The sequence below is a fragment of the Papilio xuthus genome, unplaced genomic scaffold, assembly GCF_000836235.2.
Source record: "Papilio xuthus unplaced genomic scaffold, Pxut_1.1 DF827597.1, whole genome shotgun sequence".
In the NCBI taxonomy this organism is placed as follows: Eukaryota; Metazoa; Arthropoda; class Insecta; order Lepidoptera; family Papilionidae; genus Papilio; species Papilio xuthus.
The window spans coordinates 2,513,134-2,530,202 of NW_013531052.1; the positions used below are offsets into that span (position 1 = coordinate 2,513,134).

General features: G+C 36.6%; 1 protein-coding gene across 6 annotated transcripts; it reads left to right on the forward strand.

Annotated features, from left to right (window-relative positions):
* Positions 1-455: 455 nt before the first annotated feature.
* LOC106118324 (transcription factor Sp4) lies at positions 456-15,291 on the forward strand. Of its 6 annotated transcripts, none has more exons than XM_013312961.1 (17): positions 456-625; positions 2,069-2,195; positions 2,594-2,856; positions 3,983-4,057; positions 4,446-4,556; positions 4,769-4,897; positions 5,781-5,883; positions 6,902-7,123; positions 8,238-8,401; positions 8,883-8,969; positions 9,357-9,419; positions 9,796-9,909; positions 12,350-12,488; positions 12,744-12,975; positions 13,634-13,777; positions 13,932-14,076; positions 14,297-15,291. In XM_013312961.1, the coding sequence occupies exons 1-17, from the start codon at positions 563-565 to the stop codon at positions 14,459-14,461; spliced, it is 2,346 nt and encodes a 781-aa protein (XP_013168415.1). In that variant the 5' UTR covers positions 456-562; the 3' UTR covers positions 14,462-15,291. The 6 variants fall into 6 exon arrangements, with proteins under 6 accessions (XP_013168415.1, XP_013168416.1, XP_013168417.1 ...); XM_013312962.1 differs by having other exon boundaries at positions 9,817-9,909; XM_013312963.1 differs by lacking the exon at positions 9,796-9,909.
* Positions 15,292-17,069: the final 1,778 nt, after the last annotated feature.

Here is a 17,069-nt window from a genome sequence, read left to right on the forward strand (position 1 = left end):
TTACAGGCGCGCTCCCGTCGGGCCCGCGCGCCAAACACCGCGTCGCCGCGCCAAGCCCGACATGTGTGCATTTTTTGCCCGCCCAAGGAGGACGCGGGCGCGAGGTTATACACCCATTATTACGTCCTTCCTACTTTCAATTATTATTATCGGGCGGCGGCGCCGCACCCGCGACGGGGAGGAGAAGAGAGGCGCAGCTGCTGCCTACCAATAATCAAGACCTGTCTACGAGGGAACGAGACAGCGATACTGGCCGTCAAAGTAAAATAACACTTTACAACAGTTTCCTTCCACTGAAAAGTAAAAGTAACTTAAGTATAACGCTGCCACTGTATCTTGCCTTCGATTGAAAAGAAATTTTAACTTCCGTATAGCGAAATAATTTGTTTGAGAGAATAAAACTGCATCAAGTACGACAGCGATGGGAGGCGGATCTCCGAAGCGTGCCGAACGCGTTCGTCTACAATCGTCAGTTCACTCGCCGCAGTTTGGCGGATGGTCGTGAGAATGGTGCGTTCCGTACTTGAACAAAGGAAAATAATCGTTTGCAAGTGTAAAGTAGATGATGTCGTCTGACTCCACTAAAGTGCAGGTGGAATACATCAGTGAGGACAAGATTATCAAGGTAAATGGCGCAAGAAGTGAACGGATGCAGTGTTATTGTGTAATAGATCGGACGCCAGCGAGCGGTCTCGTGTGTCGAACGACGCAGGGGGAGGGCGGGGCGAGCGCGGCCCCGGCCGTGTGGGGCCCGGCAGGCCACGCGCGGGAGGTTGTGACCGCGTCGCGAGCTACTCCCTTGCCGAAATAGCATCAACGGCCTCTTCCGATTCCTCTTACCCACCCACTTGTAACTAAGTGACTTTACATTACATCCTACGATGTCTTGCCAGTGTTGTAAAACAATTGCGCATGTTCTATGCTAATTCACCATTACGCCGAATTGCGTTTCATTTTTCCAAACTTCGTATTTAACGAATAATCTCGATAGTCGTAAGACAATCTTGTCATATTGCTTTCTCAAATAGAGCATTACGTACGATACATGTAGGCGAGGCATTTAATTGTCTGCATGTAGCACAATTCGTGAAATCACGGCCACGCGACCTAAGGTGGGTGGATCAAAGGGCGGCGGCGGCCTTGCGTGCGACGACTCCCGGCTCCCGGCACTTGTTAGGAAAAGGCGTGTCGACTCCCAACTACTACAATAAACAAACTATGATAATTCCTAACTACATCTTGATTTGTAAAGTTTCTCACGATGTGCAATCAACACCGTACTCGTACATCATGTAGGCTATTTAAAGTACTAAAATTAATTATTACGAGAATCTTTAATGTTTTCAAAATAGTTTGAAACTTTGTAACTTGAAAAAAAAAATGTTTTCTTATTTAAGTGACGTATTTATCAACATTCCAATACATAGCATAACGTAAAATATCAAAGTTGAATTTCGAACATCGTAAACAGTAATGACGCTTAACTTAAAATACGATTTTTTTCTATCTCTATCAATCATCAATGTTTTCTAATCATTTTAATGTAAACGCTGTTTATTTACGAATAATTTTATAATAATTTAAACAAATTACCTTTAGCTAAAGTGTAAAGTTGTTAAATTGGTTATTAAAACTTGTTTGCAATTTTTGACACTGTAATTAAAATTTCGTGAAATTTAGTAACTTTTACAAAAACTTTTGTTTTTTTTTTATCAATCGTTGAACTAATTGTGAAGTTTATTTTAAGTCCGTTTTATTACGTCTTTGTAAAAACGTCTTTAATAATCTTTTTTTTCGTTATTAACAACGTTGTTAACAAAAGCTAGTATTAAAAGTAAAATAATACAATAACAAACTATTTTATTTAAAAGATTACTCTATCACTTTATATGTTTAGCTGTTAGCAAAACTACTCTTTGACACTACTGTGAATAAAATGAATGCTCGCTTTACAAAATCACTCACAATAGAAGGAACAAATATCTTTATCACCATAAAACATCCATAACTTCACATAATACATTTTGTTTCAATAAATCAATGTTTCTATATGGTTTGTTTGGTATAGGAAGAGAGTGGTAACCAGTCTCCGCTGGCACTCCTGGCGGCAACTTGCAGCCGGCTCGGCGCAGCCAACATGGGGCCCGAACAGCAAGAGAAAGAGCAACAGCAGCAACAACAACAACAACACTATAGTAAGATTATGTAGTTTTAAATAGTCTAAGCGCACCATTAATGCAAATTTAAAAAAAAAAGAAATAAATTAAATGTTGCCGTTATAAAAATTATATTAAGAAATTATCATACATATACACATTACATACAAACTAAATTGTTTTAATATGAGTCTTAATATTAAAGTGAATATTACATTAAATTAAAAAGTATTAGCGATTACTATCAGACCAATATAGAGATTGTAACTTTTACAAATTCACAAATAATATTAATTTTCAGTACGTCACAGAAACATATATTAGTATTAGCCTTATTGTTAAATATCAAAAGACCTAAAAATGTGGTTAATCATAGTATGTCCCAAAAGTACACTCAAAATATCAATCCCAAGTGATTTATTAATGTAATATTACAGGTCCACAGCAACAACAACAAGCGCAACAACAACAACAACAACAAGCACAGCAACAGCAGCAGGCACAGCAGCAACAACAACAGCAGGCGCAGCAACAGCAACAACAACAACAACAGGTCCAACAGGCTCAACTAGTACAACAACAAGTGCAAGGGGATGCGGCAACTCTTGCCGCAATACAACAACAATATTTACAACAACAACCTCAATTGAGGGTCATTAGTACCGCAGTTGTACAACAACTTAGAGCTCAAGGTTTAACAGTGAGTTAAAGCATTGTTATTAAACATAACAATAATATATCTAACATAACTTGTTCGGGGTAATATGTTCATTAAACAATTAGCTTTCCTACCAAATCAGCTTTACAATATTAACTTTAGCTGCATAACTAATAATGATTAAAACAATCCACTGAAACAGCTTCTAACTCATTTCATCAAAACAACTTTTTTGCGCTAAAACTATGTATAAACTATTTGACTAAAGTAGTTGGTTTGTCATCAGTGAAAAACTGAGCAAATACTAATTTAAACAACTCTACATTTTGGTCATCCGGTAAGATGTCTTAGATGAGACTTAAAGATTGACATAATTATCTGACCTGGTGGGCAATAGTCATATATAACAGGTCACTAGCGCCCTCCTGTTAAAATAAATGCAGTGTCACAAGATCCTTGTTCTGTAGCTGTCTAGTGTCTTTAGGGTTCCGTACCTCGAAAGAAAGATAACGAAACCCTTATAAGATCACCTTGTTGTCTGTCCGTCTGTCAAGACCCTTTTTTATGTAATTTCCTATGCTTCTGTAGGTTTGTCACAGAAGCAGTAACTCTCTCACTAGGCTAGATATTATTAATTGAATAGTAAAAAAAAAACTGCATTTATTACTTTTAAGCAAAAATTACCCCGACTTAGGTTACATTATGCTAGATTCAGTCTCTATTTTGAAGGTTTGGTAAATGGTTAAAGTTTTGTGACTTGCACTATAGTCCTTGAGCTAAGTTAGATCCTTGCACTTACTAACAATTATACATTTAAGTTTCTTGGTGGTTTGTAAGAATGTTGTGGACGATTTGTTAAATTGACCTCACTGGTACATGATACAACTAAATCATAGAATTAAGAAGAGTTTGGTCAAGCGAAGACGGTGTACAGATAATTAAAATAAGTGGCCATAGATATGCACCCATATAATGTTTTTTTTGTCTATGCTGGCAAAGTATTTACCTGATGTTGCTAAGTGAACGCTGCACAGATAACTGCAATATGTAACTATGGTTGCTTGATTGCATATCTTCTAATATACAGTGGAACCAGAAAAGTTATTCTCCGGTTTAAATATTTTCTTGTTTATTTATATTTTTCTATATGTTAGTATTGTGATTACAGGGCAATGAACTGTCAGCGGCGATAGTGAACGCAGCCAGTACTGTGCCAAATGGCATACAAGTGCAGCAGCCACAGGTAAGAAAATATACAATTTGTTTTATTATATCATCGCTTCATCTACGACTGCTGCCTATAGATTTCGACAATTGCAGATGCTTTTCCTACCTTTATTCGAAGAGTGCACGCACAGAAAGAGAATATTTCCTCTACCTATGCGTCTCCTCTGTCAAATCAGCCTCCCCGTCCATCCATTATTTGTAAGAAAAAAGTGGAACGGGAAAGGGTATTAAAATTAGTGCTCCGGCATGCACACTCACATGCACGAGGAGTGCTTCCACTTGAGACGTGTCTTCTGTCTGATCAACATCCGGCATGTTGCTGGCGTCTACCACTGTTAACTATTTTTCTATACATTAATATGCATATTGTATTATGCAAGTAGTGCAGTGTATTTTATGTGCAGGTGATATCGATGCAGCAGCTGCAGCAGCTGCTGGGCGGCGGCGGCGGTGAGGGCGCTACCTACCAGAACGCACCGCAGCAGCTGCTGCAGATACACCCTCAGCTGCTGCAGGTATCTGAGCAACTTCAAACACATCAATAGCTTTATTTGACATTTAGGAAGTGACCCTAACACGAATATTTGCGATTATCGCTATTGTATCTATATATTTACCGCGCGCACGAAGTCGCGGGCGAAAACTAGTTTGAAATAATCATTTTGTCTTCTTGATCTTGTGTGTCATATTTTAATGTAATTTTAATGTATTTGATGTAAATTTTCAGCAGCAAGGAGGTGGCGTGTACGGGGGCTGCCTGGTGGGGGGCGTGGGTGGTGTGGGGGGCGTGGCTCCCATGCAGGCTGTCACTGTGGATGGTCAGGAGGCGCTTTTCATACCAGCTCAGCATGCACAAGTCAGTATACACATTATTCTTATTCAATATATTAAATGCGAATGTTTGGATGGATGTTTGTTACTAGGTATCTCCAGAAGGCGCAGCAGTGATGAAATTTGCTATAGATGAAGAACATAGTCTGGACGCTATTTATGCTTCTGGAAATGTGTACAGTTATTGTAGGATATGTTTGATTTACATATTTAATCTTTAACCCTGGAACGGTTAGACATATGTTATTGAATTTTTTTCATAATCCCAATGTTTCATACTTACAATGACCAAAGAATATGTGAATGGTTAAAAAAGTAACAAACTAACCCAAAAGTAGTGTGGCATAGAAAAAAAAAGTTGCACTTAATCTAACTAATTAACTTTAACTATTACAAGACAAATAACAAAATCATCACAAAATAATTATAAAAACCTATCACAAAAAAATATAACAATAAGAAAACGGAAATTTTTATAACAAATGTCGCAAAGCTGACTCGATAAGGTCCTCACTCTGTATGAAGATTGTAGTAAAATGTGACTATAGGAGTATATTGTCACGACACTGATCAGGTCAGGAAATATATTATAAGTCTGACAACAGTTTTCTTGTGTTTATGTAATGGAGGAAGGATGAACTCCCAGTCGATATCGACCAAGGAGACAACTTCTGGACATTAACACAAAATAACGTGAGTATACGAGATAGTATGCTCCACTTCAGATATAGATAATAAATTTGACTCACTGTAAACCTGCATTTGCAATTCAAACTAAGGTCAATTATTTTTTTTTTAAGTTTGGCCGGCCTATAGATAAGGATGATTGTGATTGTACTAAAAGTAAGGCCTTTATGGTCTGATATTCTATAATTTATGGTTATTTATATACTTTGTGTTCATTTCAGAACTTCTCCGGCATGGGTCAAGTGAGCCTGGTCAACGGTCAGCTGGTTCGAACACCGGTGCTTCCTGCAGGCTTCCTGCAGAATGTCATGCATTTACCTGCTGGTAAGTCATGCACGTGTCAATTTTCACTGCCGAAACATGTATTAATACTATCTCTCTCATATACCTAAAAAAAATATGACACTCGGCAGTGGGAATCCATATTAACAAACAATGGAAGAGATTCATAAGTTTTTGGTTTTTGTTGCTCTATGATTTCTGGAGATAAAATTGAGTTTACTTGCCCAAGTCTTTTCCATTGATTGTTAAAGGTTTTTTTAGGTTATAACCAAGTACATATGTAAACATATAAATAAGTAAATACCTAGGATGTTTCATCCGTACCTAATATCTTCTTAGCTTCGGGATTGCTCTTGGATTTACTTTCCGTGCACTTGCTTTGCTTTGTTCAATTCATGTGTTTTTTATCTGTTTCATTGTTTTAGACAATATCTGTAATGCATGCTTCTTGTTCTCACATAATTCACTATTTTTCAATTACTGAGTTGAATATGTCGAATATAAAAATAATTTTCTAGATTTTGTAAAAAATAAAATATACTTCGGCTATTTTTATCAATGGATTTGTATTATTTATAAAAAAAAGGGTCTTGACAGACAGACGGATGTACAACTAAGTGATCCTATAAGGGGGTCCATTTTTTTCCTATGGAACTCTCCTGCGGAACCCTTAAAAGACCCGCAAAATCTTTGACGAATGTTGTATTCAAATTAATTGGTTGAAAGTATCCACATAACTATGCAATGTCCACAGAAATTTCTTGTAATTCTTTCTATATGATTTCTAGTAAAATTTTACTAGTAATGTGGACGTGTGGATGGATGGATGTTTGTTAGAAGGTATCTTAAGAATGGGCATATGGATTTCGCTGAAAGGCATAGACGTAGAACATAGTCTGGAAGAACATATAGGCTATTAATTGTTTTTTTTTAAACTCGGCTTGTATAAAATAAATCGACATATTCAGTGAAGTAAGTAAGTCATGAATTCACCTGCACCTGCCGCTAACTGTCGTACTAATGAATATTTTCCGCTTCCCATTGACTTGTGCGCTAACAGAGCAACAGGCCACGGTCACAATCCCGGGCTCTAACATATCCATACCGTTGAGCGCGCTCGCCGGGAATCAGCCGATGATCACGATCCCCGGGAACTTTTCCCTTCCCGCCGGGATTCAGATCCCGACCAGCCAGGCCATCACTATCTCCAGCTCGCCACTGCCCTCTGCAGACAAGGGTGCCAACACTAAGGAAAAGTCACCCACCAGCCCGCAGGGACAAGGTTGGTATCTCATCTCTACACCCATTGAGAGGATTCTTCACTTATTCAATTACCAGTTGCCCGAGATGAAATCTAGGAATAAATATGTCACCCGGGGAAAGTGTAGCTTCCAGACTATAAAAAAAAATTCAAATCGGTTCAGTAGTTTCAGAGCTTAAAACAAACAAACAATGATTAAAATGCGATTGTTTAGACGAATGGATGGATGGATGGATGTTTGTTTGAAGATATCTCCGGAACTGCTCAATGGATCTTGATGAAATTTGGTATTGATGTAGAACATAGTTTCGAAGAACACATAACCTACTTATTAGGCATTTTTAATTCCGCGCGGCCGGAGTCGCGGCTAGTACCAACCAACCAATTGTGTGCTCAAAAAAATTAACTTTGTATTCCGGTGACAATGAGTTAATTGTATTAATATCAATATTTGTTATTTATGCTGGAAGAATTCTCTCTCTGCCTTGCCGTTGGTTTCCACTGCCCGTAACAAATTGTGTTATATTTGTTTGAATGAGAATTTTGGGAATTACTATATTTTGTTACTCGGCAGTAGAGTCCCACGGTGAAACATCCTTTCCGATAGCACAATGCTTTTTAATACAATTTCTTTGCTTTTCTTGTTTTCGCATAAATCCATTCACCACTACCATTAGTTCTATGCTTTCGAATAATTTCTGGTTGTTTGCTAATAGAAAAATTATGTACGATTTTATTATTACATGTTTTAAGTCGAAGATTTTTTTTGTAAATTTCAGGTGTTCGTCCATGTTTTAGTGTGCAGTCCAGATGTTAAAATTAGTAATTTGGTTGTCTTAAAATTTAATTTGCTGGTAATTAGTAGTAGTAACTATAAACTTTCAATGTACCATATTATTTACAAACCATTATCTATATAAATATGTACATATCTATGATAACATCATCTCAAAGGTAACGCATCTGCGGTTCCTCTGGTATTGCTGATGTCCACGGGCATCGATGAACCTCGGTCTTCTCGTTGCTCGTTTGCCCACTTCTCTTATAAAAATAATGTACATATCAGTCAAACTGCAATGAATTGTTAAGAAGAGTTAGTACTAAATTTAAGGATCTGTTATCTTTCATTCGTAAGGTGGTGGAGTCGCAGTACGTGGGGGAGTGGGCAGCGTGGGTGGGATGGGCGTGGTACCCGTGCAGGTCCCAGTGAGCGTGGGCAACGGACATACAGTGTACCACACAGTCCACGTGCCGGTACACGCGCCCCACCATCTGCAGATCATACCGCAGCTACAACAGGTAACTGCCCATACGTGGGCTAAGTAACCTTGCTGGTGTACTAAGCGTGGGCATCGTACACCGCTCACAACCATGTACCAGTTTCATCTTAAGACCACTTGTACATGTATTCACTTGTCGTGGGCATCGTCGCTATCAGTGGGAAAAATGTGGGCAAATAGTCCAGTTAACACGCCAAATGCCACGGACCCGCTTGTCGGTTCCACTTGAATATAAACTATAGTGGTATTGAACGTGTTAAGTAAAATTAGTGTCAAAACGTGGGCAAAGTTGATTAGGTACCACATTTACTATGCTTTGCTGTATTTTCTCGCAGCTAAAGTTTCGATGTGGATCAGATAGTTGCAAAGTTAACGATCTTTATATAATATTACAAGAACTAACTTATGTAAAATCTTTAAACTCCAGTCAAACCGGGATAAGCGACAGTTCAAGGAACTGATTTTTTTCTTTTTATTTCTAAAGTGCTTATATTTTCCAGATGCAAGCACAGCCGCAAGTAGCCAATGTTCTGACACCCTCGGGTCAGATCCAGCAAATACAAATAGCTTCACTTGGTAATGTACAGGTAAGAGAATCCATTTTTATTTTTTATTTAATATGTATGAGATGTATGAGATTGCATTGCGGTGGTGCTAAGGTTTTGCTTGTTAAAAATAAAGCTAAGTAGTTTATTGTATGGGGCTAAATATGGAAGTGTTAAAGCTTGTTTCTTCTAATATTTTATCTATTAAACTACGACTGTTTATCTATATGACGGAAACTTAACAAAAATAACTTAAAATAATATATATAAAAAATTAAAATACGAAGACAAAGTGTTTAACCCATTTGATTTCTTCAAGCTATACTTCTAGGATTTAGGATTAAACAAATCACATATCGTTTTAATGTAGTGAAAGTAGGTAGTTGTATATTAGTTGTAAATACAAAGTGGGTGTTTGGTTTGGCGCAGTCGAGCGGCGGTGCGCAGACATCAGTGAGCGCGGCGCAGACGCCGGCCACCATCACGCTGCAGGTGAGAGAGGGTACACAGGACACCTGGATATCCTACTGTCGTATATATCTCTATCTATACTTAAACAACTTTTTAAGCTATTTTATATTTAAAACTTGGTATAATCTAAGATAAAAATAATATATTTATTTCAAATATATATATATAATGTACATATGAAAGGAGTTCTATATATTTGATAATCATATTCATACGAATTCTAATCTTTACATACAGTATTTTTTAATTATCTTGGCCGCTGATAACTTCTTGCGAGTTACTGCACAAAATGTATGAAAATATTTGAAAAGAAATATACTTATATAATGTCTTTCTACATATATGTATGGTTTGTATATATTTATGTATATTGTATCGTATCGCTGCTCGGATAAAGGCGGTATCGAACCCGATGCAGACGGAGGGCGTGGGCCAGCAGCAGATACTGACCAGCTCGGGCCAGCAGCTGACCGTCATACCCGCCAGCACGGCCGTCAGGAACGTCGTGCAGGTAACTTAGCTTAGCTCCACTCACTCGGCTAAGTCACTTCGCTACTCAAACTCTACTACAAAACACCTCCACACAGGTTATGTAGGGTTCTACTGTGCAAAACCTACCATAGTTATTATTTTTTAGGGAAAATAAAATATTGGAATAATGGTTGTTGATATTTACGCAACACATCTGCTAGGGTTTTAGAGTTATTTAGCAAATGTTAAAACATTTTCGCATCTATAAGTAGATTTGCCAACACTTTCGTCTTCGCAGAGTTAAAAAAATGTAGTAGTTATAACCTGTATTAGTTATGTAGTTTTTTTTAAGGATAATAGAATTTTTGAATTCGGTTAATTACTTTTGAGTTTATTCGTTACAAACAAAAAATAAATTCCAGCTTGATACCTTCACGCGTTTTTGAGAAAAAGGGTCTTGACAGACAGACGGACGGATAACATATATCCTATAAGGGTACCTTTTTCCTATGAGGTACGGAACTCTAAAAATATTCCTCTGTATAATATTACTTAGATAATATATGTATATTAAAGACTGTTTATTTTGTCATCATCATCATCATCAGCTCACTATACTTCCCTACCGAGATACTCAAAGCCTACCCTAAGTTAAGGGTTATTAGGCCATAGCCAACCACGCTGGCCAAGTGCGGGTTGGTTGACTTCACACATGTCTTTGAATTTCTTCTCAGATATGTGCATCACGATGTTTTCCTCGGATCTCCAACGGAAATTGAAAAACACATTAGTACATGGCGAGACTCGAACCCAGGACCTGCAGATTGCGTCACTTTGCTTTATTTTGTACATAAACATTTTGATACAATTTTCATGGCTTGGTTTTTGTTCATTTGAGCCATTTCCCGGACATTAACCTTATTGTCATATACTTTATTAATTTCCTTTCTCATTACGAAACTTCTAGAGAAAGTCGATATTTGCTCATTTTATAATATTTACTTTGGCGGCGAATTATAATTAATTTTAACACTTAATTAAGTATCCATTAATTTTAGCGGCGTATTTGATCATTTACCTTATTAATGTTTTTAAACCAGATCGGAATGAAAAGATATTTAATGTCCCGAAGCGTATACATATTTTGTTGTAGATTGGAGTGTCTGTATGTTTGACCGAAAAAAGATACTTCGCGAACATGATGAATATTTGTTTTTAAGGAAAAAAAAAATATTTAAATTTTTGTCTGTCTATCCGGGTTTTTTCCGGGTAATCTCCGAAACTGGTGGGCTGATTTTGACGGGACGTTTACTAGAAGATAGGTTACATGTGCGGGAGTAACTTAGGCATTTTTTTAATTCCGCGCAGACGAAGGTGCGGGCAACTGCTAGTTATAGATCAAAGAGAAAAACGCCATGTAAATTGTTGGAGATTTAATATATGCGAAATCATAATTTATTATCTCACGGTTATAAAAATTAATGTTGATTAATTAATTTTAAAATAAACATTAATTAATAGTAATTAAAATAAATTAACGTTAAGCAATGACTTAATTTTACAATAACGCCATCTATGTACCGTTGGTATAAACATGTAAGCTTAAGTCACCGTTGGCCGAGTTAAGTTGAGGTTGAGTTAGCAGTCATTGATCCACGTGTTAATAATTTAAACGTGTGCAAGTTTCCGTTTATCCCTTGTGTTATGTGACGTTAGATATTTTTTAGCGTGAACGTTATATATATATACATTTCGTGCATATATTAAAAAAATATAAACAATATGAATCTGACATGTGGTTTTTAAAACAAAAATATACCAGCGTTGTGTTTTGTTTTTATTTCTGTTAGTCATAATATAATAGAGTAATTGTTCACGATGCGGCGTAAAAATGTTTCTCGGAAACTTTGTCCTAAAGCGGCGTCGGATGAAAATATAAAAGAAAAAACATCGTACGTACGTAAACTAATATAAATTAACATTGTTATCATTTATAACGCAAACTTATACGGTTCATGCATTTTTTATAAGAGAAAATAGTATTATTTGTGTGCGTAAAGTCTTGCTTAAGTTTTGTTTGTATTACTTCGTGGTTGTGTTCAATGTTAGTACAAGGGCAAATAAAGGTTCATACTAACGAACTAACGGAAATATATCTTATGTTGACCTAAAATACTTGCATAACTATCTATTTAAGTACAGCCGTATTTTAATTTTCCTTAATGTAAAATATATTATTATATTTAGTACATTTATATTTTTACCGACTGCCACTTAAACGCTTGCAATGGGTTAATACGCGGTGTGCATGGCAACAGGTTAATGCTATTACCACGTTTTGCCCACTTATCATAAGGGTGTGGTCAAAATTGGGTGTGGGCGTGGGCTAAGTGCATACCATCTTTTACCTACATTACCATATAAAATGTGGAAATACGGTGATACAAAAGTACAGTTGTTCACGGTAGAAATGTTTGCAGATGCCGACGCTGGGCGTGGGCGGGCTGGGCGGTGCGGTGCAGCTGGTGCCGGCCGTGATGCCCGGCGTGCAGGGCGTGCAACTCGCGCAGATGTCGCAGCCGCAACAACAGCAGCAGCAGCAACAGCAACCTGTCATTGGTAACTTGACCGATTTGCTCTTAGTTTCTGTTTCCACTAAACGACTAAGTCTCGCCACCGATATTGGATGACCAACTGCTATAAAAACGGTGATGGCGCAAAGCTGATCGCTTAATACAAAAAACCCTTAGTTTAAATGTGTTATGAAAATTAACGCCCACAAATGTTACTGGCTTTAAAAAAATGGTACAAAATAAATCTACTGTAGTTGTGTTAAAGAATCTGATATTTAATTGTACGTATAACACGTTCCAGAGGCGACATTCACTGGCCAGCAGATTCAGCAGGACGCGTCCGAGCCGGGCAAGTGGCAGGTGGTGACTGTGAGCACGGGGGGCGGGGGCGGGGCCGCCGCGACCGGGGGCGGGGCTGCAGGCGCGGGGGGCGGGGCGGAGTGCGAGAAGCTGCGCGAGCCGAGCCCTACACACGGCAAGCGGCTCATGAAGCGCGTCGCCTGCACCTGCCCCAACTGCGACCAGGGCGAGAAGTGAGTGCACGCATACATACATATATACCATGAAGCAACTACATAATATAGCGATTAAATTTCATATTTATCATTAGATTGTCTAACAAACCTAAACTCTATGCCACATAGCAACAGTTATTTAAAATGTTTCACATAAATTACTTTATAAATATCAACAAATGCTTCCAGAAAACATGAAGTAATAAAACACCGCTTTGCCGTCAATGTAACACGATCGTTTTGTTATTAAAATACAGTACAAATGCTAGCTAAGCGTTTTCAGGTAGATCATATCACACTGGAAATAATATTGTAACAACAAAACACAATTTAATCTTTATCTTGACACTGAAGGATATTATTTAGAAGGTATCTCTAAAACCGCTCAGCCTATCTTCCAGAAATTTGGCATAGATGTAGAACCATAATCTGGAAGAACATAAAGGGTAGTTTTCTTTTTTTAAATTCCGAGTTAGTGTGTAGATAAAACAAGTTAGTGTTTTGGTCTTTTCAAATATCTTGGCAGTTCAAGGTCATCTCCTCCGCAACCCTTAACGCCCCTGTACACCTAAAATTGTGTTTTACTCACAGTCTCGTAAGATGTTGCGAACATCCAAGATAATTGAAAACCATAATAGTAGATATTTAGTATTTCATAATGTGGGTGAATCAACAGACTGTCCGACCGCAAGAAGCAGCACGTGTGTCATATCCCCGGCTGTAACAAAGTGTACGGCAAGACGTCGCACCTGCGCGCCCACCTGCGCTGGCACTCTGGCGAGCGACCCTTCCTCTGCAATTGGCTCTTCTGCGGCAAAAGGTTAACTATTACGTCACTATATTCTTACTAGAACTAGTAATTATAAGATTCTACATTCTATAGGAGAAGATGAGTCAAAGTAGCGTAGATTGTCATCGGATATTAATAAATTAGTTTTACTATAAAATAAAATATGAATATAATTGTCTTTCAGATTCACACGTTCTGATGAGCTGCAGAGGCATAGACGTACGCACACCGGAGAGAAGAGGTTTGAGTGCCCCGAGTGCAGCAAGAGGTTTATGAGGTCAGACCACCTCGCCAAGCACGTGCGAATACACACCAAAACTAGGAGCACGGTAAGCACAGACTGCGAATATTAAATATTTTATTTCATAGTTTTAGACATTATTAGTTAGAATCCTTAACCAGTCTAGTGTCAGAATGATTAGTGAGGGGACATAAACGTCGATAATTTAGTAAGGATAGTGTTGTGCCAGCACACCGGCACAGTGTCGGATTTTCTTCCTAACAATAGTCTCTTGCAGCCATTTATAATTTTTTCTTTAAAAATTCCAGGAAACAACAACAACCAACCAGCTGATGTATTCAGATTCCGGTGATGATAGCTGTGATGACAAAATGATGCTCACCATTGAAACTATACACACGGCCGGTGAAGGTGATGAGAAGCTGGTTATGATCCGGCCCGGCACCAAGCTGGAGACGGAGCAGGATAGCTAGGACGAGGCTAGCGACGCATAGTCCCGTCGCTACACACGCAGCCGCTGCAAGTCGCAGCAATTCTGCTATTGTGAATAGAACACAACCAAGTTTACAGTGAACAGTGCTTGTGAATAACCGAACCTAACAGGCCACAATAGAATTACTTTAGTGAACATGACAATAAGTTTTCAGTGAATAGTGCTTGTGAACACAACCTATCAGTTGTGATTATTCGTGTCGAGTTTCATAGCTACAAACTGATGTTGTGGATAGACTGCGATGGATTCAGTTTACTGTGAAAAGTGCTTTACACCGAACCCAACATTTCAAAACATAACCTAACTGTTGTGATGAAATCAATGGTTTCATTCTGTTGTCAGACTTCTATTGTGAGTAGATTTAGCAATAGTTTCATGATAAGTTTTTTGTATGGAAGTTGAAGCAGTGAAATCATATGGTTACATAATTATTCAACTTATTACATTGCAGTAAACATTTAAAATTGCCTATGCCAAAATCAACATACTAAATTCATATTAAACAAGAAATCCGTCCAGTTACTTCTAGAAGTAAACTCAGAATGAAATTTCTTAAAGACATGTACTGTTCATTGTTTATTGGTGTTGCCAGTGGTCCTGCGTGTGTCAATTTTATTTTATCCATGACTTGTGTATAAGTACAGGGGTAAATTTATAATGATAATTTGTAAATATATAATATGTAATAATTTTGTATACGATTAAGATTTGTAAAGATAATTCCATAGATTAATTGTTTAATAGAATTATATGTAGTGATATAAACAATTCAATATTTACTTTTTACCATAGTGATATTATTTTAAATACAAAAATAACTGTAATAACTTATAAATGTACATTTTTAAGCAATTTTAGAGGAAATTATTTTAAATTAATTATGTACTGTGTAATTTCAATATTCATATGTATTTGGATTTGAATTTTACCGATTTATGTATAGTATCTAGTAGGTTACTTCCGTATTATGAAATGTACCTTATATATTTGAGTGCTCTTAAATATATATCAAAGTATATGTAACATAATATTCTTAATATTTTTGTGTAATTTAAAGATTGTATATTAATTTATAACCGCCTATATTTAAAGTTTAATTTATGTCTAATGTAGAATCATGTGAAACTTCAAATACTATGCGGGCACAATAACTTGAGACTTGGGATATTTTCTTTTTTTTTTAATAACATTTTTACTTTTATAATTTTCTTTTAATCTTTGCTAAGTGAACACTAATAAATTAAATTAAATTGTGTTATGCAGTGCCTCGTTAGAAATTGCGAGCCGTTATTAAATATGGATAGTACTATACTGTTGTCCTCATAGTAAAGTCGGTCACAGTATTTATTATCTCCAGATATTTGTGAAAATTGATAACTTTTCATCAGAACTGCAGCTAAATCTAATTTATTTTTATCTCCCTTTTTACAAAAGTGCAATATTTGACCAGATTGGTCGCATGTGTAACAAAATGGTCCTATTATTAATAATTTAGAATGTGCTATACTCCATCTGCAATCATCAGTACAAATGTGCAACCGAACCACCATAAAGTTTGAATCTTGTGATATAAGAACGCTATGACGTCATCGTGACCAGGACTCATGTTATTGTGCTCTAGTAGAAATAATTACCGCGCTTTAATAACGTTTTTATTGATTGTTGTGAAGGTGCATTTATTAACTTATTATATGATTTTTTTCATATTTTGCTAATTATCTACTAGAATTTGCCTAAATTCATTTTTTATATTATATATTTTTACGTCAATCTTGCGACTTCGATTTGCTATAAACCTAAGTAAATTTCTTTTAATTATGATAAAGTTAAATTAAATAAGTATATTACTTAGAGTGTCGGCCAGTTAAATAAAGCATTATTTACTGCAAATGTAAACCCCTAATTAAATACGTAAAATTTAATCTATGGTTTTCGTTTCTGAAGTTTGCAATGCAGCGATCTCTGTCGCACTGATACTTACTGTATATATCTGTCTCGCTCACTACGTTACGTAGCTAACTTCGGGAACGTAAGCTATGTTTTGCTGAATAAAATGTACATCGAAGCGCACTTTGGGTCCAAATTAAGCTTGTTCTATGTAACATATTGTAAATAATGAAGACGTAGTATTGTACAATGTATATTGTAAATTGTAATTGTGTAAATATTCTATTGTTGAGACAGTTGAATAAAATATTTTTCAATAATTTTTTTTTATATGACTTTTATATTGTGGTTAACCAAACCAGTATTATTTATCAGTAGTAGTCTATGAAAGTGCCGTTAAAATATTAAAGGAGTTGTATCTCTTTTCATAAAGAAATTGAGAAAGTTAAGATTGGTTGGAATTATAATGAACTAGTCATCGCCCGCGTCTTAGTCCGCGCGGAAAAAAAAACTTTATAAGTAGCATATGTGCTCTTCCAGATTGTTCTACATCTATGCTAAAGTTTAGCGAGATCCATGTAGCCGTAATGGAGATATCTTCAAACAAATATTCGCATTTATAATATTAATAAGATATCTTAAACATTATTAAATGTAATTTTAAGAAGAAACTGATGCAAAATAATAAAATTTTCTTTTAA

What these genes read in the sequence shown, in the direction of transcription:
- LOC106118324 (XM_013312961.1), top strand. Translation starts at nt 563, where the DNA reads ATGATGTCGTCTGACTCCACTAAAGTGCAGGTGGAATACATCAGTGAG. An exon ending in TACCAGCTCAGCATGCACAA is followed by an intron (nt 4,898 to 5,780) that starts GTCAGTATACAC and finishes TGTTCATTTCAG; the next exon opens with AACTTCTCCGGCATGGGTCA. An exon ending in CACCAGCCCGCAGGGACAAG is followed by an intron (nt 7,124 to 8,237) that starts GTTGGTATCTCA and finishes TTCATTCGTAAG; the next exon opens with GTGGTGGAGTCGCAGTACGT.